The sequence below is a fragment of the Falco rusticolus genome, chromosome 4 (genome assembly GCF_015220075.1).
Source record: "Falco rusticolus isolate bFalRus1 chromosome 4, bFalRus1.pri, whole genome shotgun sequence".
Classification (NCBI taxonomy): Eukaryota; Metazoa; Chordata; class Aves; order Falconiformes; family Falconidae; genus Falco; species Falco rusticolus.
In genome coordinates, this window is record NC_051190.1 from 10748003 (window position 1) to 10774501 (window position 26499).

The 26499-nt window shown below is 51.6% G+C and overlaps 2 protein-coding genes across 10 annotated transcripts; one reads left to right on the forward strand and one right to left on the reverse strand.

The window, feature by feature from the left end:
• Window positions 1-506: 506 nt before the first annotated feature.
• On the reverse strand, window positions 507-11777 carry LOC119146994. 4 transcript variants are annotated; one of them, XR_005103910.1, is made up of 7 exons: window positions 10083-10210; window positions 7951-8100; window positions 5370-5551; window positions 5231-5282; window positions 4716-4868; window positions 1867-2279; window positions 507-1475 (listed from the first exon to the last, which is right to left on the reverse strand). XR_005103910.1 is itself a non-coding variant. In XM_037385426.1 (6 exons), the coding sequence occupies exons 1-6, from the start codon at window positions 10120-10122 to the stop codon at window positions 1933-1935; spliced, it is 924 nt and encodes a 307-aa protein (XP_037241323.1). In that variant the 5' UTR covers window positions 10123-10210; the 3' UTR covers window positions 1490-1932. The 4 variants fall into 4 exon arrangements, 1 of the variants encoding a protein (XP_037241323.1); XM_037385426.1 differs by lacking the exon at window positions 507-1475 and having other exon boundaries at window positions 1490-2279; XR_005103912.1 differs by lacking the exons at window positions 507-1475; window positions 10083-10210 and adding an exon at window positions 11692-11777 and having other exon boundaries at window positions 1490-2279; window positions 4716-5282; window positions 7951-8135.
• Window positions 3879-21701, forward strand: GATA2 (GATA binding protein 2). Of its 6 annotated transcripts, none has more exons than XM_037385420.1 (6): window positions 3879-3988; window positions 11313-11799; window positions 12543-13142; window positions 15792-15970; window positions 19051-19176; window positions 20010-21692. In XM_037385420.1, exons 2-6 carry the CDS (start codon window positions 11571-11573, stop codon window positions 20307-20309), a joined length of 1434 nt encoding a protein of 477 aa, XP_037241317.1. In that variant the 5' UTR covers window positions 3879-3988; window positions 11313-11570; the 3' UTR covers window positions 20310-21692. The 6 variants fall into 6 exon arrangements, with proteins under 6 accessions (XP_037241317.1, XP_037241316.1, XP_037241318.1 ...); XM_037385419.1 differs by lacking the exon at window positions 3879-3988 and adding an exon at window positions 10498-10795 and having other exon boundaries at window positions 20010-21701; XM_037385421.1 differs by lacking the exon at window positions 3879-3988 and adding an exon at window positions 10500-10795 and having other exon boundaries at window positions 15825-15970; window positions 20010-21701.
• Window positions 21702-26499: the final 4798 nt, after the last annotated feature.

The window sequence follows — 26499 nt, forward strand, 5'->3', positions numbered from 1 at the left end:
GGTCCAGGGCAGTCCTGGGGATGTAGGGGTATACTGTGGTGGAGCAAAATAAAATACCATCTTGTTTGGGACCTGGGGACAAGCTCAGGCACTGCTGGGGAAAGGGACAAAGGGACATCTGTCCCCAGCTCTGGGTTGGGGGATCTCCTGCTCTGGAGCTAGTGGCTGCACAGCCAGGCTGGGAAGCATTTGCGTTACGCAGATGTATTTTTCTGGGGAAAAAAAAAAGAGAATAAGAAACCAGAAAACCTAGTGGGAAAAGAAGGAAAGAAGGAAAAAAAAGAAAAAGAAAAAGAAAAAGAAAAAGAAAAAGAAAAAGAAAAAGAAAAAGAAAAAGAAAAAGAAAAAGAAAAAAGAAAAAGAAAAAAGAAAAAGAAAAAGAAAAAATAAAAAGAAAAAGAAAAAAGAAAAAGAAAAAGAAAAAAAGAAAAAGAAAAAGAAAAAAAGAAAAAGAAAAAAGAAAAAGAAAAAGAAAAAAAGAAAAAGAAAAAGAAAAAAAGAAAAAGAAAAAGAAAAAGAAAAAGAAAGGAAAGAAAGAAAATGAAAAAGGAAAACCTGGTATTGCCCTGAGCTGGAAGGGACAGGCTTCACACAAACTCCAAAGGCAAAGAAGGACTCCTTTTCTGTGGGGTTTATTTCTTTATTTTTCTCCCCCAGGGTCACTAGTTGCTCCCCAGATTTAAGCTGCCCCAGGTGCCCTGTTCTGCCCGTCAGTGGGATGTGGAGGGGACCACCCAGCACCCGATGGGAAGGGCTGGGGGCTGGCCCCAGCCCCTGGAGGACCCAAGGGACATCTGGGCTCCGTGGCTGGGCTGCCAGGATTTGGGGGGACAAGCCTGGGGTTTTAGGAGGTTTTACCAGACTGTTCAAGATGGACCCTGAGACTGCTGAAGGCTGGGGCAGGACTAGGGCACAGCTAAGCCTAAAAACAGTTTTCGGGGGGGTGTGGGGAATGGGGGTGGGGCAGTGATGCTGCCATGCAGCCAGAGCTCAGCACCTCTGGAGCAGCAACAACTCATGAGTGCAGGCTAATGCGCCTGTGGGTGCAGGAGTGAATGTAAGTGCAAGGGGGTGCCTGGGGTGCCCAGGATGATGCTCACACCTATTCCCCTCTCCCTGCAAATGCACCAGCTCCCCAGCAGAGCAACCCCAAATTTCCAAGCATGCAGCAACCTTGCAAGGTGGGTTGCTGTCCCACCCTGCTCCTCTGGGTCAGGGACAGGCAGGGGACACTCTTGTCACTCCACAGAGTCCACAGCAAAGACCTGCGTGTGCTCAGAGTCTCGGGGGTGTCCCAGGCCCGGCCGGGGGCACCCCGCATGCACAGCAGCCCAGCGTCCATGCATACTAAGTAAAGCAAGTAATACATAGATTTTGCCTATCTGCCGATCAAACGCGGAGATCTGCTCTGGTAAATGATGCATTAGATGCGGTGGCTGTATTTGTTGTGTGAGTTTTGAAAGGGTTCCGATAATCTGGAAGCGAGAGATAAGGAACACCATTTATTCAGCAGCACTTTGGAACCAATTTTCAACCCTGTTCAACCCCATTCTCCAGCAGCCTCCAGGAGCCCAGGAGATAAGGATTGGGCTATTCATTATCTTCACAAGGAACAAAGATTAGCTAGCAGAGATGAAAAATTACCCCTGGATAGTAATAATAAGGAAGCGAACCTGGAGAGCTGCTGAGCCTATATTCTCCTTGCTGCTGGTGCTGCTTCTTCTTTTTAAATTCTCTCCCTCTCTTTTTTGTTGAATCAATATTGAAAAGGTTGTTTTTTTTGTTTTTTTTTTTTTAAGGGGGGAAAAAAAAAGCTCCTTCCTCACTGTCTATCATATTTTTCAATATGCAGAATATGGTTGTTACCGTGGAAGAGAGCAGAGCACGGTCCCCCCTTCCTCCCAGACTTTGAGATGACATCTAGCAGGAAAGCTAAACAGCAGAGGAAAACATTCTTCTCTTCCAGCGGGCGTGAGGGGAAAATCGCAGCCCCCCGCCCTCAAATGCCTCTGGTGGCACTTGGAGGGGTGACCCTGGCCCCGGGACAGCCCGGCCGGCGGGCAGGCAGCAGCGCGGCGAGCTCGGGCGGGCAGCCCCGCGCCCCCGCCGGCCGCACCCCCGGGCCGGGCCCCCCCTGTGCCCCCGCTCGGGGTGACACCCGCAGGCTCCGAACCCCGCTCGGCCCGTCGGTTTTTCCGCCTGAGCGACGGTCCCTCGTTGGAGAGTCGTTCCGTGCAGGGGCGATCCCAGGGCGCGGCTGGCGACAGCGTCTCCTCTTCCTGGGCACAAGGGAAAAAAAGAGTGGGATATATATATATGTATATATTTTAATACCGCATTCTTTTGTATTTTTTCCCCTGCATAAATCTGGTGATGTATCTCCTCTCAGAGGATGAAGGGTAATACAGGAGGAGTAATTAAAACACTTACTTTGGAAATGGGCTGCGTGGTGCTGATAAGAATTATCTGCCGCATATCAAGGACCTTTTTTCCCCCGAACCATATCACAAAGACAGAAAATGCCAGCAGAATAGGATTCCCTCCCCCCCTCCTTTCCCCTGCTCACATTTTTACCTCCATTATGATGATAATTCTTCTCCCGCGAAACTTTTCTCCTTCCCTTCCTGAACCGTATTTCGTTCCCCCGTTCCCGCAGGGCCCCCGCCGGACGGTCCGGCCTTTGTCTCTCTCCATTACTATGGTTCTCCCGCAGCCCCGGGCGGGGGTCTCGTCTGCCCCCCCGGGAGAATCGCGCCGCGCCCCGCGGCGCCTCGGCGCGGCCCCTACGGCCCCCCGCGGCGCGGCTCCCCGCGGCCGGCCCCGGCGCCCGCCACCCCATCCCGGCACCGGACGCTTGGCGCGGGCATCTCCCCCAGCCTCGCTCACACACGCACCGGGAGCAAAATACCCAGCAGGTGAGGACTGCCGAGACGGGGCTGGGGAGCGCAAAGGTTTCCAAAAACATTCGTTCTGCTGAATTTCCTAGTGGTCTACGAAATATGTATCTACCGTTTCTTTCCTAGCTATAACAACGACGCGTCACAAAATATCTGCTTGCGCCTCTTCCAGCTTCTCTGCTGCCTCTCTTACGTGCAGGTGCATAGCCCGAAAGGCTGAGTTTGGGAAGGAAAAGGGGGGAGAAGCAGCACGACGTTATACAAAAGCCAGGCTGGCCAGTGAAAAAAGGGGAAAAAAAATCTCCAAAATCCAAACCCCCAAAACATCTGCTTCACTGGGGAGTGGAAACAAAACGAATACGAACAGGAATAATTTATACGAATAAATGATCCTACTAAGCGGCTCCCCCCACCCCACCTTCCGCGGGATCCGGTGGAAGAAGTGAGCGGCTCGGGAGAGGCTGGGGCTGGGGCTGCGGCGCCCGGCGCGCCAGAGCCCCGCTTCCCAGCGCCTGGGATGTGAGTGTGTGCTGTTGGTATAATATCAATTCATTTAAAATATGAAAGTCAAGTCGCGTAGACTGTGACAGCAACCGTAACAAAAGGTGCAAGCAACAGACAATGTGATGTGCTTGTACAGATATTGTAATGATGCAAATGAAGTGGAGGGGACGAGCTGTCTTATTATGTACATAAATACACAGTGGCTCGCTGTGCCATCCTTGAATGCAGGAGAGTGAGAGAGAGAAGGGGAGGGAAAGAAGGGAGAGAGGAAAAGAGAGGGAGGGAGGGAGGGAGGGAGGAAGGGAAGGGGGAAGGAGGGAAGAGAGAGAGAGGAAAAAAAAAAGGCTCAGCTCGAAAACTGCTGCCAGTTTTAAGCGGCGCGCACCTCGGGCAGCCCCTCCGCCGGGCTGCGCGCACCCACCGCCCGCGACAGAGCCGCCGCTCCCGGCGCAGGCAGGCGGGGGAGGCTCCCCACGGCCGGCGCCCCCTCTCCAGCCCGCGGAGCGGCCCCGCGGAGGAGGAGAACCGGCCTTTTCCAGGCAACGGGCAGAAAACTGAAAGAAAAACGAGGACGGGCAAAAGGCAAGGTAAGGAGATGCGGCTGCGCGGCTCGGGGGCTGCCGTACCGGCACCGCGGCTCCGCCGCCGCAGCGCAGCGGGATGCGGGTTCCGCCGCCGGAGCGCATCGCTCGGGGCAGTTTCCCCTGGGGACAAACCAGGCAGGGTTTTGTAAAGAACGAAAAAATGCCCCCGGCATGGCCGGACATCCCCGGGCCGCCTCCTCCCGCCCGGCCGGGGCCGGGGCCGGGCTGAGCCCGGTGCAGCGCGGGGCTCGGCCGGCTCTGCCCGGCGGCTGGGGCGCACCCGCTGCGCCCCCCGCTCACCGGCACCCTGCGGGGAGCGGGGCTGCCGGGCCGCGTTTGGGTTTGAGGTTTGTCTGTTTGTTGGTTTTGGTGTTTGGTTTTGTTCCCCCCTCCCCCTTGTCACCGGGGTAATTATTTAAATCTCCATCTTGGAAAGTTGCATTTCACCCAGGGCGGCCAGGCAGACACTTCCCGGAGACAGGGTGTGCAGAGCCCCGCGCCCCCTCCCCGCAGCCACATCCTATCTTCCTCGCTCCCATTGTTGGCAGATTTGGGCATTAAAAAAAAAAAAAAAAAAAAAAAAAGAAAGAAAAGAAAGATGCGAGGGTTTATTCTGCTCCGGAAAGCCGGCAGGGCCCGGCCCCGCTCCCCTGCACCTGCCTGCTGGGGAGTCCTCCCGGTCCCAGTCCCGTGCGGCAGCTTTACGGGGCTTTGCATGATTTAAAATTACCCAGCCACATCGGGAACGGGCCGCTCCTCTCCGCGGGCTCTTTCACACCCTCTCTCTTTCCTTTCTTTTTTTTTTTTTGTTTTGTTTTGTTTTGTTGTTGTTGTATGTGCAAAGTTCCTCTCTTTATCCTCCTTTTGCTTTGGGGTGCTGTGGCTGGAAGGCAAGAAAAAAAAAATATAATAAAAGCAACCAGGAGCGGATCCTGCCTGGATTTGAGGCGATTTCAATAAGAAAAGCGATTTCACTAAGGGGGTGCAGGTTTCAGTCGCGGGGATTGTTCTCCCCCAGAGCACGGAGCATCTTTATTAAACACATTTTTTTTTTTTTCTCGGAAGTCTAAACCCCGGCCTGGTTGCAGCCCCGCGGCGCGCAGGGGAAGGGCAGTGGTGACTGGGCCGGGGGCGGTGGGGGCAGCCAGGGGCGGTGCCGGTGCCGGGTGTGAGACGAGCCCCGCTCCCCGGTCCGGGCTCGAGCCCTCCCCAGCAAAGTTTTGCCTGCGGAGAAACAAACCAAACCTGCGGGATCGGCCTCTTTCCTCCCTCCTGCAACAGCTGCGCCCGAAATAACCTTGCGAGGAAAAAAAAAAAAATAAAATTAAAGCGAGCTCCTGAGAACGAAATCTGTTCTGGCAGCGCCTGAAAATAATGCTTATACCTTTTTCTGGACAAAGCTGTGCGTGTGCAACTCCCCCCCTCGCACCCCGCACGCGTTTTTCTTTGGGAACTTGCACAAAAGACGTTTTTGTGGGCAGCCTGGCGTCGACTTGAGGCTTTTCCTCCCCTTTAGTTGGAGCCGAGCGAGCCGGGGTGTGCGGGGGGTGGCGGGCACCGGGCAAACTGCGGACAAAGCACAGGTGAAGGCGTGTGCGGGAGCGGGCAAGGAGGGAGGGAGGCTGGGATGGAGGGTTCCCACGGTGGAGGGCAGACCCCGCAGAAATCATCTGCGAGGTCGGAGAATAGCAAGGAGGCTCCTATAGTATTTTTTTAAAAAACAAAACAAACCCCAAACATTAAGTATTCCGTGATTTATTCCCCGAGGAGCTGTCTCTCTTTTCTTTCTTGCTCTCTCGCTCTTTTTTTTTTTTTTTTTTTAATGCAGCTTAAATAGGGTGCTGTGGTTAAGAGGTAACCGAGTCATTTTATAACCCTATTAGCAGCCATTAATATGTGCTAGTAACGCAGAACGGGGGGATATCGGGGGAGAAGAAAAGCAAAGCGGAGACAAGACCAAAGGGAGGAAAACACCGAAAAGGAGGCAGAAAGCAAGAACTTCACTTCCCCCAAAAAATCACATCCAAGGAAATAAACCCGAGGCTGGGGGGCGGGGGGGCTGCTCGCCGCGGCCGGGGCTGGCCGCCCGGGGGGGCGCGGGGCTCCTACCTGCGGGCGGCGGGCGGACGGGAGCCGCTGCACCAGGGGCTGCTCGTTACCTGCCGCGGCCCCGGCGGGGCGGGGAGGTGGGAGCGGTACGCCCACAGCCCGCCGGCGGCCCTCCCAGCCCCCTCCTCGCCGGCGGGCAGCCCCCTTCCCCGGCCCGCCCCGGGGCTCGCACATCACCCGGCGGCCGTGAGTACCGCGGCCCGGCGCGGGGCTGAGCGCTCCTCTCCCTCTTTTTTCTTTCTTTTCCCGCAGTTTTTCCTGCCCTCCCTGCTTGCGGCCGCCACGGGTTGCACACTTCGAGGCGGAGCGCGGAGGGGGGCCTGGGGGAAGATGCTGCACGGGCGCCCCGGGAGGTCTCGACCCCCGGGGTCTCCGTTCACTGAGAGGCGGGAGGGAGCATGGCCCCGGGAGGAGGGGGACGCTGGGCGCACCCAGGGAAGGGGGATCTCGGAGGAAAGTGCCCCGGGGACTGGGGGTCCCCAGCAGCCCAGCCCCGATTCCTCAGGTACACTTTTTCCCAGGTCCAAGCACCCAGGATCAGGGGATAAAAAAAAAAAAAGGAGGGGGGGGAAAACACCCCACTCCGGGCGCGTAAATAGACGGCGCGCACGGCCGGGGGTATTTGTTTTCTGCCTTCGCCTCTGCCCAGTCATAGGTGTCAACTCCATCACATGGCGCTACTAACTGCTGCTAAAACATGTTGTCGTCTCCCACCTCCCTTAACGATATGACATCACTTGTCAATCAAATCAAAATAACCAGTTGTGCTTCCAGATTTGGGAAAGCTCCCTTATTAAAAAAAAAAAAAAGAAAAAAAATTGCAACGGTACTAACAAAATAAAGTTAATAAACCGGAGCCGGTTTTTTGAAAGGAAAAAAAAAGAGGGGGAAAGGCAGGGAGAGAGGAGGCGGAAAGGGGCTGGCGAGGAGCGGGGTGCAGGAGCAGGGCGCGCCCCCGGCCCGGCCGGACCCTCTCCCCGGGGGTTCGGCAGCAGATTGCGGGGAGAGCTGCCTAACCAGCCGTGTCAGCGGGCTGCGGAGCGGAGCTAAGCCGCTCGCCGGCAGCAGCCAGCGCGGGTTGCTGATGTTCCCGCTGGGTGCGTTAATTCAATTAAAAACCCCAGCCGTGCCGCCGCGGCATTTAGCAGCCGAGACCGGAGCCGGTTCGTCAAACGCAGGCAGCGGGGAATGGGACATGGCGGGAATAAAATAAAATATAAAATAAAATAACATAATTAAAAAAAAAAAAGGTAAAATCCTGCGAGCCGGCTGGCTAGGAAATCTCCCAGCTCAGCCACGGAATTAAACCGCTCCCTCAGCAGAAATCGTTCATCCCTGCTGCAGGGGTCATTTATTTTACAAAGGATTTTAATGGGGGGGGTGGGGGATGGGGTGCCAAAGGCGAGAGGCGGGTGCGCGGAGAGGCGCCGTCCGCGGTGCCAGCACCCCGGAGGCGGGAAGGGGGCGGCCGGACCCCCCGGCCCGAGGCGGGCGGCGCCGGGGAGGGGGCCCGGCCCGAGGCAGCTCGGCCGGAGCCGCCGCCGCTGCCCGCTCGCCCCTTTTGTTTTGTTTCGCTTGCCGGCCCCCGGGTAACCCGAGACGGGGGCTTCAGGGAGCCCTGGCCGGGCAGCGCTGGGGTCTGCCTCGCCATAAATCAAGCCGCCTGATTAATCTTTACAATTTGTCTTTTAAAACAAACACGAGCGAATTATCAGCTCGTTAACTGTGATTTTATCACCTGCCTAAAACAAACAGCCCACCCCACTCACCCCCACAAAAAAAAAAAAAATCGCGGCCCCGTGCTGATGGCAGGCGGACAATAATTAAAACATCTGTATTAATTAATACGGGCGTACCTAGGCGCTGGGTCTTGCCGCCGTCCGGGAGCCGAGGTGATCGCGGCCGCCTGCCGCCCTGCTGCAGCGGGAGGGACCCCCTGGGCACGGCGCGCTCCGGCTCCGGCAGCCTCCGGGCTGTGGGTCGAACAGGGCGCCGAAGGGACCTACCTGCAAACGCCCGGGTTCATTTAATACTCATCCTTCTTTAAAAAAAAAAAAAAGAAAAAAAAATCTGTTTTGGGGGGATATTTGGGTGATTTTGACGGGGGTGGGGGTGGTGCATGTAGAAAGAAAATCTCTTCGGAGGGAGAAGCCGGATTTTTAGAAAGCTCGCTTGGTTTTCTCTCTGCCTTTTAACTTTTTTTTTTTTTTTTTGCTTTGTTTCCCTTTCCTCCCTGGCACCTCCGGCCTAAGGCGCCCAAGCACGCTCCGCCGAGGGCAGGCAGCTCGGCAGCGCCGGGGGCACTTGTCCTCCCCAGCCCCGGCCCCTCTCCCACCAAGCCCGGCCCAGCGCGGGTCCCCGGCCTGCCCAGGCCAACCAGCCCGTCCCGGGAGAAGCCGGCTCCACCGCCCCTTCCGCGCCCGGCAGCTGACGGAGGAGCTGCCGCCCGACCCGCCGCTTGCGAACCCCCGGCGGCAGAGGGGGGCGAGGGGCGCCGCGGTCCTGGCGCCACCACGCAGCCCCGAGGGCAGGGGCCGGGGGGAGCGAGCGGGGCGACCCGGGCTTTGGGTGCAGGAGGTCGGCAGAGGAAAGGATGCGGGGAGGCGGGGGGAGCAGTGCCGGCGCCCCCAGCCCGGCCCCCGCCTCCTCGCCCCGCCGGGCTGCGCTGTGGGTCCCCCCGAGGGGCTGCGCTGGGGGTCCCCCTGGGGGGAGGTTTGGGGTGACTAGAGGGAGGTGGTGGGGGAACAGTTAGGGCTCCGCAGCGGCCAGACGGGCTCCGCAGCGAGGAAAGGGAGTTTTATTATTATTACCGTCATCATTATTATTATTATTGTTATTATTAAAAAAAAAAAGTTCATTTCCTGGCGAATTTGGCAGTGACGGGTGACGTCAGAGCCCCGGCGTCGTAGTGACTGGGGCGGCCGGGCTGGGGGAGGCCGACTCCGGCTCTCGGCCCCCAGCGCTGTCCGCCAGGGGGGCGGCCCCCGGGGCAGCAGCCGCATCCTCAGGGCCGCCGGACACCCCCCCGCCGGCATCTCCCCGGTGGGGCCCGGCACCGCCCGGCTCCCGCGGCCCCTGCCCCAGCCGCGCCGTCGGGGGCGAGCCGCGGCCGGAGCCCGGCGAGCGGAGAGGCCGCTCTCCGCCGCCCCCTGCCCCACTCCCCGGGAGAGGAGCGGTTTCCCTGCCCTGCGTCCAGCTCGAGGTTTTCATCCCCCGAAAGCCGCGGCTGAGTGATGGGAGGGGAGCGCCTGGGAAATGGGACCTGCAGCAGCGCCCGGCCGCGGTCAGGGGGGGTCGGTAGTGACTTTCCCATTATTATTATTATTATTATTATTATTATTATTATTATTATTATTATTATTATTATTATTATTATTTTCCGCCCCAGAAGCGGGTTGGTTTCCCTGCACCTTTGGGGGTAGCAGGGCCCGACCCGCGCCCGGGCTGGCCGAGCAGCGCCGCAAACTCCGCATAAAACGCCTGTTGATTCGGGCTGCGCCTCTCCTCCCCGGCCCAAAGCACAGCAGTAACTGCAAACATTAAACCCGAATTGTTTTTGTTTTTTAAAGAGGGGGCGAAGGGGAAAAAACGGGGTTCCGGCGCCGCGGCCCCATCGGGGAGGCTGAGGCGAGTCCCCAGGAGCCTTCCTGCCCCGGCTGGGCTCCCCGGGCCTGCCCGGGCGCAGCCGCCAGCAGACCCCGGCCCGTCCGCCGCAGGCCAGGGGGCCGGGCAGGGTCCCCGTGCCCCGCAGCCTGCCCGGCGCGGCAGAGGGGAGCAGCCCCGCTGCCCGGGCCCTCCTCGCCCTACCGGTCCCCGGGGCCGGCGCGGAGCCTCGCGTTTATTTGTTTTCTTTTCTCTCCCCCCCCCTTCTTTTTTTTCTCCCCCGATTCAGACAGTTAATTTAAACTAACGTGATGGGAACGACCACGCTGGGGTTTGTCCCGCTCTCGGCTGCTGTGCCCCATTTAGGGGGCTGTCGCGTATTTACCTCCCCGGTGCCGATTTCCATCCCCCCGAGCCCCAGGCATCCCGCCGGCGACGCTGGGAGCTACGGCTCCGCGGCCGGGCAGCACCCAACGGAGCCGGCCCCAGTCGCAGAGCCCTTCCCGCACTCCGTCCTCGCTCGCCCGCCCGCCCCGGCCCCCTCACCCCCCCCCCGCATTCCCGCATACGCCGGCGGGACCCCCCTATTTTGCCGTCCCCGCCCCGCAGGGGCGTGCAGCGCCCGGGCGGGGAAAGCCCCCACGGCGCTGCCGGGCGAGGATGCTGCGGGCGGGAGAAGGGGGGCGGAGGAGGGGGTCTGCGCCGCGCTCCCCCCCCGGGCCGGCTCCGTTTGGGGCCGGGGGTGCGGTTGGGGGCGGTGTGGGGCGGCGGGATTGGCTGGCCCGGCCGCCGGCCCTGCGCGCCCCGGCCCGTCTGCGGCGCCGCGGCCAGCTGGCGCCAGCGCTCATATAGGATGCGCGGGGATGGGACCGAGCCGGCCAGAGCAGCGGCTTTGCCATCTGAGTAACACCCTCCATCCAGCCTCCTCTCCTCCTCCCGCGCTCGCTCTGCTTTTCCCCCCTCCCTTTTTTTTTTTTGCTTTTTTTTCCTCCCCCCCCCCCCCCCCCCCCCTTTCTCCCCCTCTTCGCGGCACTCGCATCCTCCAAGCCGGCATCCATCGTCACCCACCCCGCGGAGGCACCCAGCCTCCCGCGCCGGGTAAGTGTGGGGCGCGGGGGGGGCGCCGCGCCGCTGCCAGGGCGCACTCGCTGCTTTCGCTAAACACCCTTCTCCTCGCTCTTCTCCTTCTCTCCCCCCCCCCCCCCCCCCTCCTTCTTTCTCCCCTTCCTTTTCCTTTTGTGTCAGTCGGAGTTCTTGCTAGAACTACGCTGTATTAGATCTGCCGTTCTTTCTTTTTTACCCCGCTTTTGAAGCCAGCTGGAAGAACTCCTGTTGACGTTTGTAGCGAGAGCGGGGGGAAAAAAGAAGGAAGCTTTTTGACTTTTTTTTCTGGTAAAGAGTTTGAAATGGGATCTCTGTTTATTTTGTGGGGCAATGAGCAGGGAGGGCGCAAGACGAGGACTTTGGGGGAGAGGATATTTTTGGAAGGGGGAGGGGCTCTGCTTCCCCCTCCCCATCCATTTATCGCTGGGAAAAGGAGCCGGCCGGGAGCCGGCGCGCCGGGAGCGCACCCCGGGGCTCGCCGAGCCGCTAACCCGCCCGTCTCTCCCTACAGGTGCTCCCCCGGCGCTTCCCTGGACCTGCCTCCGCCACCCGCGTGTTGACAGAGGCACACGCTGACTCCGGGGGTCCTCCCCCACCCTTCCGAGGGCGCAATCCACTAATTCGGCGGTTTTCTTTTTAAGAAAAGCCACCCTATCTCCTAAAACCCACCGGCAGCGCCAAGAGCCACCCCCCGGGCAGCACCACCCCACCCCCCGCTGAGCGCCGCTGCTCTTGATCCGGGGGTGGGTGGGAGGGGAGGCCCGAGGCCATGGAGGTGGCCACGGACCAGCCTCGCTGGATGGCCCACCACGCCGTGCTCAACGGGCAGCACCCCGAGAGCCACCATCCCGGACTGGCTCACAACTACATGGAACCAGCGCAGCTCCTACCTCCGGATGAAGTCGACGTCTTCTTCAATCACCTGGATTCCCAGGGCAACCCCTACTATGCCAATTCCGCCCATGCCCGGGCCAGGGTCTCCTACAGCCAGGCACACGGTAAATGAGCACCCGCTGCCCTCCTTGGCCCCCCGGCCCGGCCCGGCCCCGCCCGCCGCCTGCGCTGCCCCGGCCCCGCCGTGCGGCCCGGCCGGTGTCCGACGCGCAGCCCGGGAGTTTCGCTCGGGGCCGCCTCGGTGTGTCGGCGCCGGGGAGAAAGGAGATCTAAGGAGACGGGATAGAAGGGGGGGGTACGGGTGGGTTTTAACCCTCGGGATAACCCAGGACTGGCGGAGGGGAGGGAAAGAAAGGGGGGGAGGTGAGAGAGGAAGGGGAAATAGTGTGCGCACGGGCTAAAACTTCTCAAGACACGGCTACTTCCCGGATGCAAAACGCAAACCGGTTCAAATCGGCGACGGATTTTATTTGGGGTGGTTTTAGGAGCCGAAGAGAGCGCGTTGCAGCAGCTCAGAAGACAGAGCAGAAAGGGGTTTGCTGCTTGCTCCGAGGGGTGGGGTGGGAGGAAAGGAGGGGGTGCCTTTACTCCTGCCCCGGGTGCCTGGGTCCCCTTCCTGCTGCCCATCGCTCTTTCTCGCTGGGCTGGCGGGCATCTCCCTCGGAGGGGACGGGGTGAAGGGGCTGTCGCGCCAGGCTGGAGGCTCTTCTGCAGGTTATGAGATCCCCCGTGGCCGGCTCCCTGCCGGCTGCCCACAGGCTGAGGGGCTGCCCGGGCCGGGGTCTGGGGGGCTCCCCCGCGCTGAGCTGCCCCCACGCTGATCCCAAACGCTCTTGTGTTCCTACAGCCCGCCTGACCGGGAGTCAGATGTGCCGGCCTCATCTTATCCACAGCCCCGGGATCCCTTGGCTGGACAGTAGCAAGGCGGCACTGTCTGCCCATCACCACAACCCCTGGACCGTCAACCCCTTCACCAAGACACCCCTGCACCCCTCGGCGGCTGGAGCACCCGGGGCCATTTCGGTGTACCCCGGCAGCAGCACATCCAGCACCGCCTCCGTGTCTTCGCTCACCCCGGCCTCGCACTCCGGCTCCCACCTCTTCGGCTTCCCCCCGACCCCTCCCAAGGAAGTGTCCCCGGACCCCAACTCCACCAGCGCCGCCTCCCCTTCGTCCTCCGCCGGGGCCCGGCAAGAGGACAAAGACAGCATCAAGTACCAAGTGTCGCTGTCGGAAGGGATGAAGATGGAAAGCGCCAGCCCGCTGAGAAGCAGCCTCACCAGCATGGGGGCCCAGCCCTCCACCCACCACCCCATCCCCACCTACCCCTCCTACGTGCCGGCTGCCCACGACTACAGCAGCAGCCTCTTCCACCCAGGCAGCTTCCTGGGGGGCCCCGCGTCCAGCTTCACCCCCAAGCCGCGAAGCAAGGCCAGATCCTGCTCGGGTAAGTGCTGCGCCCCCCGGCCCCGCCACGCACCGGCTGCACCCCCGGGGTGGGAGGGCCGTGCTGCCGGGGTGGGCTTCGCTGGCTGTTGGGGGCGAGGGTGCAGGCTGCTGCGAGGCTGGGTGCTTGTGTCGGCTCCCGTCGGGACAGGGCGTCAGGTGGCTGCTTGGTCCTGCTTTCTTGGGTGTTTCAGCACGGAGACGGAGCTCGTACCGGGCTCCCACGGGTGCCAACGCATCCGCAGCGGCTGCTGAGCCACCGGGCACCGGCCCCAGGGCGCTCGGATGAGGCCGAGAGACACGGGGACTGGTGTGGCTTGAGCTGGCAGGTCGAGTTGTACAAAGAGGGATTTATAGGAGGAAAAAACGTTTCCCTCGGAGAAAAGCTGGCCTCAGCCACCCAAGGGGCTCAGGGGCCCGACCCTGCTCCCCCCAGGCAGGCAAACCCCCACGGATTACGCGTGGGGACCTTCCAGCGATAGGTATTTCTCCTCCGGTCATTTCTACGTCTCTTCATTAGTACTAACCCAGGCCCCGGCAGAGGATGAAAGCGAAACTTACCCGGCCGGTCCGCTTCAGCTCGCAGAGGGCCTTATTTCCTTCACATTTCACAGGAGCAAAAGTTCAAATATAGTTTACATACCAGTGCAAAAGACTAAGGTGTCCAGTCATCGCTAACGTACTCCAGCCTAACTTTAACTGGAAAATACTATCCCCCCCCCCCTTTTTTTTTCCCTCCTCTGAACCAGACACATCTCTGTTTCCAAACAACTGACTGCAGACCTTTCCCGTGTTCACAACCCCTCCTTGTATTTCTTCCTAAAAGTGCAGTCCTGAATCAGCAAATTAGGTGATAGATGAAGTTTTGATCGCACTAGTTGTAGAACTAGGCAGACGAATTGCGACAGTTTGTGTAATGCCACTAACCTTGCCTTCCTAGTTTAACATCCTCAGCAATGGAAGGAGATGAAACTACTGTACATTGGGACTGAATTTAGATAGCCCTTTAAAAATAAATGGCTATCTATACTTTTGTGTGTGTATTCTTATATACCATTGCACATATATGCTTATGAATACACTACATGTAGTTGTTTTTAAAGTAGACAATAATTTAGATGTGAACTCTTAGGAGTTTTGCAACAAAAATATAAGCTATTTCACAAGCTCGTCAGCTCTGCTTTCAAACCGATCCTCTGAGGGGAAAAATGCACCCTCTCTTCCACCATTTAAATGCAATTGCTGCTATCTATATGTATTTTTCAGTAGCGCAGAGAGTAGAAAGTAAAGGCAATCAGCAGCATGAGCTTCCCGAGTTTGGAAACCAATTCAAGACCTCGGTCTCTGAAGATAATAAAAGGGATCTCGAGTAGCATTTTTATTTTTGTCCTGTAGTTGCTGATGATTTTATTAGATGGGGGAAGTAAGGAGCTTTTCTTGTTTTGTTTTACGTGTTGGTATTTTTATTTTTTTTTCTGTAAGGGAGCACCCCTGTGCAAGGAACTGGGGAAAGTTCGTGACCACTCAGTGTTTTTGTAGGAAAACTAAGACTCACGACACAACGACTCCTGCAGCTTCCTGCCCTAGGAGGGACAAAAGCTACAAATGCAGCGCCGCAGAGCTCCCCTCATTTTTCACTCTAGACTGTGTTGTTTAAAAGCCACCCACTCCCTAGATTAAAGGAGACGCAAGCCCTGCTGAACTCAACATGGCCTGCTTCAGTTATTAGCAAAAAGAATTTCCTCTCTAGTTAAATACTGTAGGATTTGCATAAACTATATTGAGAGATTTCTATATTAAGCAGACCTGCCCTCAAACCATCAGAGGCAAATGAACTTTTAGCAGAGAGCTTTTCTGGGCAGAAATGGATATCTAGGAGTTACACGCTGGGTTTTAATACAGCCATTCTACAATGCTGCGTTTCCCACGTTGTGCTGCTAAAACTAATAATGAAGCAATAATAAGGTAAACTGCTCCCTACCAAATCCAAACTGTATTGCTGAAAAATCACCGAAGCAGGAAAGAACTGAAAGCCTGTTGTTTTACAGTATTTCCCAGAGTATTCGCTGAAACTGAACTTTCTCAAAGATCAGAATTAACTTTTTTCTGCCTTAAGAACAGAAATCATAACAGACTTTGGCATTCTGTATCCATTCCCAGTCTGCTCGGCTTTGCTTTCTCATCTTGTAGCATTTGCAACAAAAGAGAAAGCACAGGACGGGAGGTCTTTTTGCTTAGATTTAATCCTAGAAAAACTCTTCCTTTGACTCTCTGTGTTTGCAGGTGTGTGTGTTTGTGTACATGTGTATTTGTGGCAGGAGAACATGGGATCTAACCATTGGAGTGCAATAGGTATGGGAGGGGAACGGTGCCCAGTGCAGATTAAGGGAGTTCTCATTACTGAAATGATAACTTCCATCTGACACAATGAGAGTGTCACTCTTTCTCACCTTGCAGAGAGATCTGCCTATTTTTGATCATGACATAAAATACTTGCTGGAGTCTGGCCGTTCTCGAAACACTGAGCTCCTTGCTGCATGTGCTGTAGATGTCACTGCTGTCTGATTGTGCTTGAATTAACACACTGTTTTGACTTCTGGAAAATGCCTAAAGGACAATGCAAAAAGCTTTTGTGAATTTGTTTTTAAAGAAAGAAATCCGGTTTCTTCGTGTTTCCATTTAGAAGGCAGAGAGTGTGTGAACTGTGGAGCAACTGCTACCCCTCTCTGGAGAAGAGACGGCACCGGGCATTACCTGTGTAACGCCTGCGGGCTCTACCACAAAATGAATGGTCAAAACCGACCTCTCATTAAACCTAAGCGAAGGCTGGTAGGTGTCTCTCTTTCTTCTGGGTTTGGGGATAAATTAGGCAAAGGGACCACACGCAGGCACAAGCCAAACGTGTCTCATCTCTGCTCAGCCCCTGCGCGGAGCTGAGCTGTACTGTACATGGGGGTCAGTCACGTCGAGGTCACTGCTGCGCCTCGGGGCAGATCTCCCCCCCCTCCACCCCCAGCCCCGGCAGCCCCGGCACAGACCACAGACCACCGTGCCGCTGCAGCCTGCCGAGCGCGCCTCTGTCCCAAGCCTCCCTGCCGCTCACAATACATGCGGGATATCGTGTATCCGTCTCCCCGTTTATCCTCGGATGACAGCTTTTAATTTAATTCCTCGTTTATTTGGCCTCTTGGGATGTTTTTGGGGGCGTACTGGGAGCGAAAGGGTTATGAACGTGAATGTCCTCCACCGTGTACTAAAAAAAAGTTCCAGCTCCAAAAAGCAAAACAAATCAGATGAGTCAAAGCTACTGCTCCCTACCTAATAATTAATTGTATAAAAGCCATGAAGTAATTTTCACTCTTATATTCTCTGGCAATATTAATATTGGTTCCCTCCCCAGACAATCCCCTACTGTTTAAAAAAAAATTCCTCTTATTTTTCCATGGAGTCACCTATACTTTGTATTTTCATTTGAGTGATTTAAAAAAAAAGTCCTTTCTAAGCTCCTGGTAGTAGTTTCCTATCCGGATATCTGTACGTTAAAGATAAGGAAACTTTGTGTATCTGTTTCCTGACTCTAAAAGCTTTAGAGAGTTTCTATAGGCAAGCCTTGCCAGTCATGCTTGCTGTTTTGAAATTTCTAATACACTCTACTCCACAAATAATGCGTAAAATGCTAAGAATAATAAATATATTTTTTGGAGCTTTGTGATTTATGGTGCCTAAGTCTCTTAGCTATTCATGGGCACGTTTCAATGAGGTTTGGAGAGCAGAAAATTGGCATTACTGCTCTTAACACTGGGATGGGATACAGAAGATTTCTGTCATGAGCCAGAATTTCAACTATGCAAGCCTCTTAATGACTTGCCTTCTAAAGTGACTGACATATAGAAAAATGTTAAGACAACAGTGTAACATTATCGTCTCTCAGGCTCAAGTGCTTTCCAGCCTGAATGGGACAGGCCATAGAGTTAAGCAGCATAGTTGAGTATCAGTAAGCCATCTCAAATATGCAAACATGGGTCTCCACCTTCCAGTGTGCTGGGAGAGTGTTACACTTAGCTCACAGCTCTCGGCACGGGGTTTGGGGAGCACTAGAGGGTTTGGGGAGCACTAGAGCGGTTTTCTTTTAGTGTAGTTGTTTTAATGTTTTGTTTTAATTGATTTACAGCTTTGTTTATTGCCCCTTTTTCCACTGTAGTTTGCTTGTTTGCGGGGGAGAGGAGATGGCCATCTTTGGGAATTTGTTCATTATGACATGCAATAGCAAAGTGATCATATTAATAACACTAGTGTTTGGATGTCTGGCATTAATTGTGTTTGGGTTGCATGAGTGTACTTGCAGTAGGGGGTACCCCCTCTTTCTGCCTTTGGCCTGTTCTTACAGGCGAGTAAGGGGCTGAAATATATGAGTCTCCGAGGGCCTGATTCTTGCCTTAGACTGCTGAGCCGTCTCTCAGCTTTGGGAAAGTTGCAGAGGGCCATGGCATAAATCAGGAACAAGTGAGAACAGAACCCGGTGCTCCTCTTGTGAGAGCTGGGTCTGTCTGTGCCTAAGCGGTGCCAGCTCCCCAGCAGAGCCGGCAGGCAGGGAAGCGCACAAAGTTCTGGTCTGAGAAACCCACCGCTCCGGGACTTTGTGCTCTGTGTGCGGAGATGCCAAGCACATTAATGTGAGCTACTGCTGCTTCACCTTATGGCTCTCAGTGGCTAATTGCAAAAATATCCAGGGAGCAAGGCCCCGGGGAAGTTACCACAATAGATATACATTAGAAAGTAAACTGCTAATTTAAGAGAAGAAAATAATGAGTCCTCAGCAATAATCCAATGGCACAAAATGGACTATATTTTGACCACTTCCAGAGGCAGGGCTGAAGTTTTCTAATACAAAATAACTTCCCGAAATATGGGGTGCAATTAGTCCATCCGTAACACTTTATATGACACCATGCTTGCACAAAGAACGTATTATTGTGGGGTCTGCTAGACAAGAGCCCATCCAGGAATTACTGGCTGCCTGCTGTTCTACTTTTCCTGTTCTTGTTTTGGGAGGTGGGTGAAAGTTTGGGCATTTTTCTTTTCCCCCACCTTGGTTTTGGCAGAACAATAGTTTTAGGAAAGGGTGGTGAATTTTTTTGTTTTGGTTTTTTTTTTTTTTTTTTTTTTTTTTTTTCTTTTAAGACAGTTGTTTGAGGGCTTGTCAGCCAAGGAACTGAGCTGGGACAGGCGGCAGACAGGGTCAGTGGAATCATTGCTTCAAGGCATGAAATTTGGTTTGCTAAATATTTAAAGAAAGTTGGAGCCGGTTTTGTTTTCTCCCTTTCACTTGTAAATGGAAACTGAATTTTCAGTGATGGCTCTGATAAATACTCAGTTAAGTAATGCACCCAGTTAACCAGTTAAGTAATGCAGTGGCTTTTCTTTTGTGTCCATCTTTAAAGGGCCAGAGTAGGGGTAAAAATCACTTTTTTTAAGATCATTCCTTATTTTCAAACCCAGTTGCAACATTGGCACAAACTAAATTGGTCATTTTTTTTTAAAAAAGGCAAGTATATTTTCAGGAGCATTCTAGAATCCTGCAAAGGGAAAACCTAAACAAATCGGATGATGTTGCCCCCCTCTAAAACTTTTGTTTGTGGAGTTAGAGATGCGTTGTTTCCCTCATTACTTCCCCTGTGCACACACACTGCCACAGGGCCTGAAGCTGCAGTTTGCAGAGAATACTTGAATTTAAACAAAAACCTAATGGCCACAAAACTCAAACAGACGGGAGCTTTCCTTCAGCCCTGATGCTCTGTAAAAATCCTAGTAACTAGTTCTACCCAACCTAAATACTGAGTCCAACTTGACCTTTCTCATGACCTCTCATCCTGCCAATACATTTTTAATTTTCTATTTCTTTTTGTTAGTCAGCGGCTAGGAGAGCAGGGACTTGTTGTGCCAACTGTCAGACAACCACCACGACCTTATGGCGACGTAATGCAAACGGGGACCCAGTTTGTAATGCCTGCGGACTCTACTATAAATTGCACAATGTGAGTATTTACTCATCTCATGTGTTGCTGCTTGCCTAGCTGGGGTTGATGTCTTAACTGCATGGTGTATACTGGGCTTTTATTGGTTTCAGGGTTTTGGTTGTTGTTTTATTCCTTCCCCTGTCTCTAAGGTTCCCCTGGGAAGTGACAGCCGTTCTTTGTCAGCATAGTGATGCTAAGTTTAGTGACATTACAATGTATTAGCTTGGCTTCTAACGCTTTGGCAAATTGGGCAAAACAGAGCTACCACACTTTGTTTTAACTAAGTGCGTTTTGTGTGCTGTTTCCTTCCAGAAACACAGAGACCATTTGGAATGGGTTCTGTGCAAACATTAATCCTGCTGGCACATCTTCATTTTGATTTTTTAAAAAATAATTATATCTAAGGCTTTGTTTTATTGTATATTTTTTAAAAAGAAATTAATCCTAAGCAGGGATCGCTTGACAAGTTGGAACGTTATTTAAACTGTAAGTAACAGAGGTTACCAGTACAAGATTGTTCATGTCTTAGGACTGAATTTGGGTCAATGCGTGCCTCCTAGTTTGATCTCTTCTATTAGGAAATGAATGAGGACTGAGGGTAAGCCTACAGGAAAGAGAGTTATCAGCTGCCAAATTCAGTCCAATTTGTTTTTCATGTCTAGAGGGTTTTTTTGTGTGTGGTTTTATTAAACAAATCAATATAAACAAGTTCTGCAGAGAGAAACACAATATTTTTGGGCCAGAAAAAGGTCTCCATCCAGGAAAAACACATGGGGTCTATCCAAATATTTTCATTTTTGCACAATAAGGTCATTTTGTCTGCATGAGCCTGATTTTCTCATTTCTTGCAGGTGAACAGGCCTCTGACCATGAAAAAGGAAGGAATTCAGACCAGGAATAGGAAAATGTCCAACAAATCAAAGAAAAGCAAGAAAGGCTCCGAGTGTTTTGAGGAACTGTCCAAGTGCATGCAGGAGAAATCATCTCCTTTCAGCGCTGCTGCCCTCGCTAGTCATATGGCACCCATGGGGCATTTGCCACCTTTCAGCCACTCTGGACACATCCTACCAACACCTACCCCCATCCACCCATCTTCCAGCATCTCATTTGGACATCCACACCCATCCAGCATGGTTACAGCCATGGGATAAAACCTGATGACCAAGAGACCCACCCAGAGATCAAGAACATGGGGCTTTGCCTAAGATGACATCAAGTAAGAAAACGTTCTGCCAAGAGGAGAATGTAGGGATGGCAAAAGGGGATCTTTGCTCCCATGTGGTTTAACTCTTAATGCTGGACTAAAAACTTGCAAATGATGGGTCTTCTGCAGAAACGTGTAGTGGTGCCTGTAATGCACTTTGCCCCCTCAGGTATAAGGAAAAAGAACCCACCTGTTCGATACTTAATGGTCCAGCGGGAAGCAAAAGGTGGCAGAAGCTGAAGGAAAAGGCTTGGAACTGGCTTTCCTTTCTCTCTTTGTTATTACTGTGAATATTGTAAAGAGATATAAGCAGCCTCCCGGGTTGGAACCGGCTCACTGGAAGCCAGACATGCTGGATTTCTATCGCAGACTTTGTTAGGGATGGGGAAAAAAGAAGAAAAAAGAAAAGAAAAAAAGAAAAGGACATCTTTATAAAAACGTAATTTTTAAAATGAAATCAGACACAAAGTCATATTTATTTTGCTCTTTGTTTTCCACAAAAAGCCTCAACCCCTCTGATTGCATGTTTTGGTGCTGTTGTTTGCAATGGCTATCCTGTAAGAAAACCTGCCTTCAAAACAAGGGGGAGAGAGTGGAACATATTCAGCAGCCCCCTTGGATTAGCTCTGTCTATCTTCCGTACCAAAATACTTAACCTGGAAGGGGGGAAAAAACTGGGGGGGGAGGGGGAGAACAAAGCCAAAATGTAGCAGTAAAATGTGCCCAAGATGGTGATTATTTTGACACAATTTTTTCATTCTTTTCCCTAACATGAAAAATTTATTTAAAGAAAAAACAAAACAGCCCCCCTCCCAGCTACCCTATTATTCCTCAAACCAGACAGCTAGATCAGACAAACCGTTGGGGAAAAAACTCTCGGGAAGGCAATCGTGCACTAGCAAGGGGTGAGATACAGGCGTTTACCAAACTGTCGCAGCTAACTTCTAGCACAGCAAAAACCATCACAGGGCATGAAAACATCCAACTCACAGACTTTAGAGGTTGAAGCATTTTGTTCTGTTGTGTTGGCAGCTGTCGCTTAAAAATGCAAATTAGCTGCTTGGGTAAACTTACGGCAGTGTGGCCACCACATCCACACAAGCCAGCCAGCGCGTGTGCTGTCTCAGGCATCCAGGCCCCGGTGGACTTCACAGGGAGGAAGGGCAGAAATGAGGTTGAGATCACTGGAGAGGGGAAAGGGAGAGACAATCAGTTGGAGCTTCACACATCCGTCAAATCCCAGACACAGCGACAGCTGATGAGACGAGGGAAAGCATCGTTCTAAGGGGAACGTCGTTTTTCCGTAGCATATTTTATATGAAAAAAAGAAAAACAAGAAAAAATTAAATCTCCCATTATTAAAGCATATTGTACGTAAATGACCGAAAACAAAGCTATTGCCAATGTGAAGTGTATTCTATTGATTGTTATGATCTGATGCCTCTCGTGAACACAAGCTCCAGTATAACATACAATGTACATATTTAGCTATACTTCTGATGAAAATGCCCCGATGAACAGAGGGGTTTGATAATGTAAACCACGTAAGCTTAACTCTGTGACAAGCTTTTTAATTTTTTTTTTTTTTTTTTGATTTTTAACTTTTGTTGTTGGGGTTTTTTTCTTTTTTTTTTTTTTTTTGATCAAGCCAATTGTATCTTTACTGCAAAAGTCCTGCTTTAAAGAAAAAAACCACAACAAAACAAATAAAAATTGATGTATGTTAATTTTTTTCTAAACATGTAATTCAAATATTTGATAATGAATTAAGAACCAAGCAGCCATGAAAATCCTGCTTTCCTCCTTTTTCTGGTCTGCGTAGGCATATAGGTGCACTTTGTAAAGAAGTGGAAATAAATGAGAAACTAAATTGGTTGGGAGCAATCTAAGAATTTTTAATCTACTGAAGTAAAAAATTGGGTCCTTTTTACTTTTTATCTTTTGCAATGGTACAGTTGTATATTATTTGTACCCAACTCAAATTTCTTTAGGATTTGGGCAGGGGGTGGGGAAGGGATGTGGGTGGAAGACAGGGATTACTGATACAGTTGACAAAGTGCAATATATTGTCAGTCACTGCAGCATAGACAACGGCAGTCGAGATTTAAATTATTTTGTACTTGTATCAGCATAAAAAAATTCTTCAGTATTTTCTGTTTTTAATTTTTATTTTGCTTATTTTTGGATTAGTGAACTAAGTTATTGTTAATTATGTACAACATGTTTATATATTGTCTGTAAAAAGTGTATGCTTTCCTCATATTCCTTCAAGGTGAATACTGCTAAGAATAATAAAATACCTTTTTTGTGAAAGTACTTGTGCCCAGCTTCATGTCATAAAGGCTGCTTTTAATAGGGAGAAAGGAAAAATTATCGTCGTCATTGTTGCCAGTAGAATTATTAGCTTAAACTTTATGCAGAGTGGTCTATTGGTATTTCAAAAACCTATTAGGCTAAGACAAAAAAAGTAGCTGGTGAATGATTTAGTATAAAAAGCACAGGTACAAAAGCTCATTCTCTGGTGGTGTTTTGGGGTGACGAGGTCACGCAGTTAAGTGCACTAAAGTTTCTGAACCAGTTTAAAATCTAAGGCACCACCACACTGCAGATGATGGACTGTTGTTTCTCGGGGGTTAATTCTGTTGTTTTTTTTAAAGTGCTTGGAGAAAATACTTTTCAAATAAAAACAAGTTTTAAAGGCATCGTAAATGCAGAGAAGCAGCCAGCTGCCTTAGTGGGTTTCAACTGCATCAGACTGGGTAAAGTTCTCCATAGGTTCTTGCACTGCTGTAACAGGCAACACCATCAGTCTGGAAGCCTCTTTCTTACTGTTTGGCATCATCAGTGGTGTGAAGGGAGCAATGGGGGGTGGCCAGCCCAGAGCTGCTCAGTGCTGTCTGGTGAACAGAGGTGCAGGGCGTGCACACATGGGCTGGTACATGAGGATGGAGAAAAGTGTTTACCAGGCAGCCCACAGCCAAAACTTTGCAGCTGCTTTCATCACATGATTGAGTCTGACCCACACAAGGAACTCCTTGGGGCCTGACGGAGTGAAGCAAAGTTTTGCAAAGTCCTCCCACCATGTGTAGGGGTGAGTACTGGTCTACTAAAACAATATTTTCAAGAAAACGCCTAATGAACTTTGGGTTTGCTCCTTTGACCCCCCCAGGAGTTGCATCTCACTTCTGTGGAAATGAACCTGGGCATAACTCCTTACTCATGAAGAAAAAAAATAACCTGAGTTCCTTTTTCAGCGTGTGTATGTAAATTCCAGCCCTTTCTATCACTGCTGCTTTTTAACCCTGCAGCCTCCTCCCCAGCCCTGTTTGCAAGCCCTGCTCACGAATGACAAGAAAGCACACACAACTGGGACGAGGCCTTCCTGCATCATTTCAGAGGAGTTAATCATCTCTCTCTAACTTGTTTAGCGAGGCTTAGTGCAAACACCCATTAAAAAAAGGAAAAAAAAGGAAAAAAAAAAAAAAAGCAGCAGTTTATAGCATACTGTCCAAGCTTCATTTAAAAAGAAACATGTTCATTTTCAGACAGGTTTAAAACACGGTTGTAACAAAACTCAGCAACCCTCCCTCCATATTTGAATAGCTGAGACTGAGACAAGGAGAGAACAGAACTAACAAGATCTCTTAAAAATAATTTAGGCTTATCAAGCTATTTGCTTTGGTGGCACATCACACGCCCATTCAGGCTTTGATGATGGCTTACCTTGGTGTTGCCTCTCTGCAGGCACTTTGCCGGGTCGGTCCAATCTGCTTGCGGAATCAGGGCCAAAACCCACCAGCTTGTCAGAAGAGGTGCTGCAGCCCCACAGCACCCGGAGCGTGCCTCTTCTGAGTGGGGTCTTCAGCGGTTCCTGCAACACAGATAATAAATAATCCTGTATTTGTCAGGTGGCACTAATCTGTGAAAGATCAAACCATCTCTCTGCGACGTATTGTGTTTGTCTCCAGACATTTTGCATAGCGGAAGAAAAACAAACAGCAGGGAATGGAAATGGAGCAAGTGTGTAAAGTTCAACGTAAAGTGTAAGCACAGAGCCTATATCAAGGCAACAAATTGGGATTTACGATCCTTTCACTACCACGAAACACTTGGGGACAGGCTTTTTGTGAGGAGGTAGCCCTGACATTACTTGCCTTTGGTTCCTGTTGTTGGGATTATTGTTTTAAGCCATGCTTAATTGTCATGTCTCCACGGCCACATCAAAAGCCAAGAAGATTAAGTTACAGGGAGTGTTTGATGTCAAAATACAAAATAAATAAAAGGAAAGCTGAAAAGGTACCGTATTTTCCATGATGTCTAGTGAGGGTTTTGCCTCAAACATCTCCCCTTTTTCTTTTTAATGTTGCAAAGGTTGCACTTTTAGTGACAAGATTTCATTTACTTCTAAGTGACTCCAATGCTTTCCTGCAACAGCTCGAAAGGGTTAATATCCCCTCTTTGATGGCAAACACGGTATAATTAACGCAAACTTCTTAAGTATCCTGGTGACCTGTAGATGGCCACATGAGAATTTTGTTATTTACTGACTTGCCAAACGTTTATTGCTTATAGCAGGACAAGTGGGAAGCAGGCATTAATTTTGATGCTGTTATCTGTGATTGCGTGTAAAGTTCATAGCAGAGAGTGCCTATATGTCAACTGCAATTAAATATTTCCCTATTTTTTAAAATGAATTTCACATTGGTGGAGGGGGTTGGACCAGCAGCTTTGCAAACTGAAATCCTGCCCATCCACAGAGCAGGCATGACACAGCCAGACATCGGACAACTTCCCCTTACCTGCAGGCTGCAAAAGAAAACAGTCTGGCGCCATGGAGCATTTGATCCTTGGCTTCTCCACAGACACAGTCAAATCAGTACCAACTGTGGCAGGGCACAGAGGGAGATTTTGTGGTGTGACATCTCCCCTTGGAAACCAGCCTGAAAAACACCAAAAAATAAGTCAAAAGTGGCTATCAGGTGAATATGTTCTTTTATCACCAGCCTGGACTGGATTAGAATGCATGACCTAGAAGTAAAATGCTTTGTTTAGTCCAACTCCCTGGGCCATCTGGTCCTTGCAAGTAAACATTTCTAAGTGAGATTAAGTGACTGTTCTTTAAGCATGGTGATATGAGTGCAAACCAGGCTGCTCTGGATCTAACAGATCAAACCTCGGCATCAGGGCAGCCGGCTGGTGCTGATTCAGGGACACCATTTGCTTGAACATCTTTGGGTGCAATTCTCCGTGGTGCCGGCTTTGCGGTCAATCCTGATTCAGTCTGATGTGTCCCTGTCAGATCCAGAGCTTGTCCTAAATTCAGGGTTTAGATTGCATCAAGGTGCTGCTGGGTGATCGAGGGCCCCTACAGAGGAAACTTACGGGAGAAACTATAGTTTCTATAGACAGTGAGAACTATACTGCATTTGCAATAACAACTAAGTTGCATTTCTGAGCACCAAAAGCTCGGCTGAGTTAAATGCAATCACAGGGTAGGAGATACAGCAGAAAAACATCCAGCAGGTAGTAACACAATAGAGAACTAACCCCTCCTTCAGGGAAAGGCTTCAACATACCACTGAAGGAGGGAACTGCTACTGTTTGGTCTATAAAAATGGAATCAGGGAAGTATAACGTTAACCCAGCCTATGCAGCAATGTCAGGGAGAAAACAGCTACCTGCCTGTGTCCTGCTCCCGTGCCTCTCTGTGATTCTGTGCTCTGGGCTGCAGGGAGTTATTTGGAGGAAAGTTGACTCTGGCTCAGGAGGGTCAAGAGCGTATGTAAATCATCTGGAGTTGGGCCTATCAATGCCACAGCGTGAAGACGACCCTTGTTTCTCCTAAACACTTCAGTGCTTCAGCAGTCTTCCCCAGTGCTTTTATTTTCCTCTGGAGCTTGATTCAGTCTCCGTCAGGGAGAGGGGACATGGCAGATTTCTTTACCTGGGACGCAAGAGCTTTATGTTGGTTGTTTTGTGATTTTTTTATCTCTGGTTCTTTCATTCACTCTCACCTGCCCACATTGGCATTCTGCTAGCAGGTTATATTGCTAGAGTGATTTCAGGGTGTCCCTGGAAATCCCTACTGGACTTTGCTGTAAAATTCAGATTAATTTACCCCCTCCTGCTGCATTTCA

What these genes read in the sequence shown, in the direction of transcription:
- LOC119146994 (XM_037385426.1), bottom strand. Translation starts at nt 10,122, where the DNA reads ATGCCTGGGGCTCGGGGGGATGGAAATCGGCACCGGGGAG. An exon ending in TGGAAATCGGCACCGGGGAG is followed by an intron (nt 8,101 to 10,082) that starts GTAAATACGCGA and finishes GGGCGTTTGCAG; the next exon opens with GTAGGTCCCTTCGGCGCCCT. An exon ending in ACAGCTTTGTCCAGAAAAAG is followed by an intron (nt 5,283 to 5,369) that starts GTATAAGCATTA and finishes TTTCCTCGCAAG; the next exon opens with GTTATTTCGGGCGCAGCTGT.
- GATA2 (XM_037385420.1), top strand. Translation starts at nt 11,571, where the DNA reads ATGGAGGTGGCCACGGACCAGCCTCGCTGGATGGCCCACCACGCCGTG. An exon ending in CTCCTACAGCCAGGCACACG is followed by an intron (nt 11,800 to 12,542) that starts GTAAATGAGCAC and finishes GTGTTCCTACAG; the next exon opens with CCCGCCTGACCGGGAGTCAG. An exon ending in CAAGGCCAGATCCTGCTCGG is followed by an intron (nt 13,143 to 15,791) that starts GTAAGTGCTGCG and finishes TTGTTTTTAAAG; the next exon opens with AAAGAAATCCGGTTTCTTCG.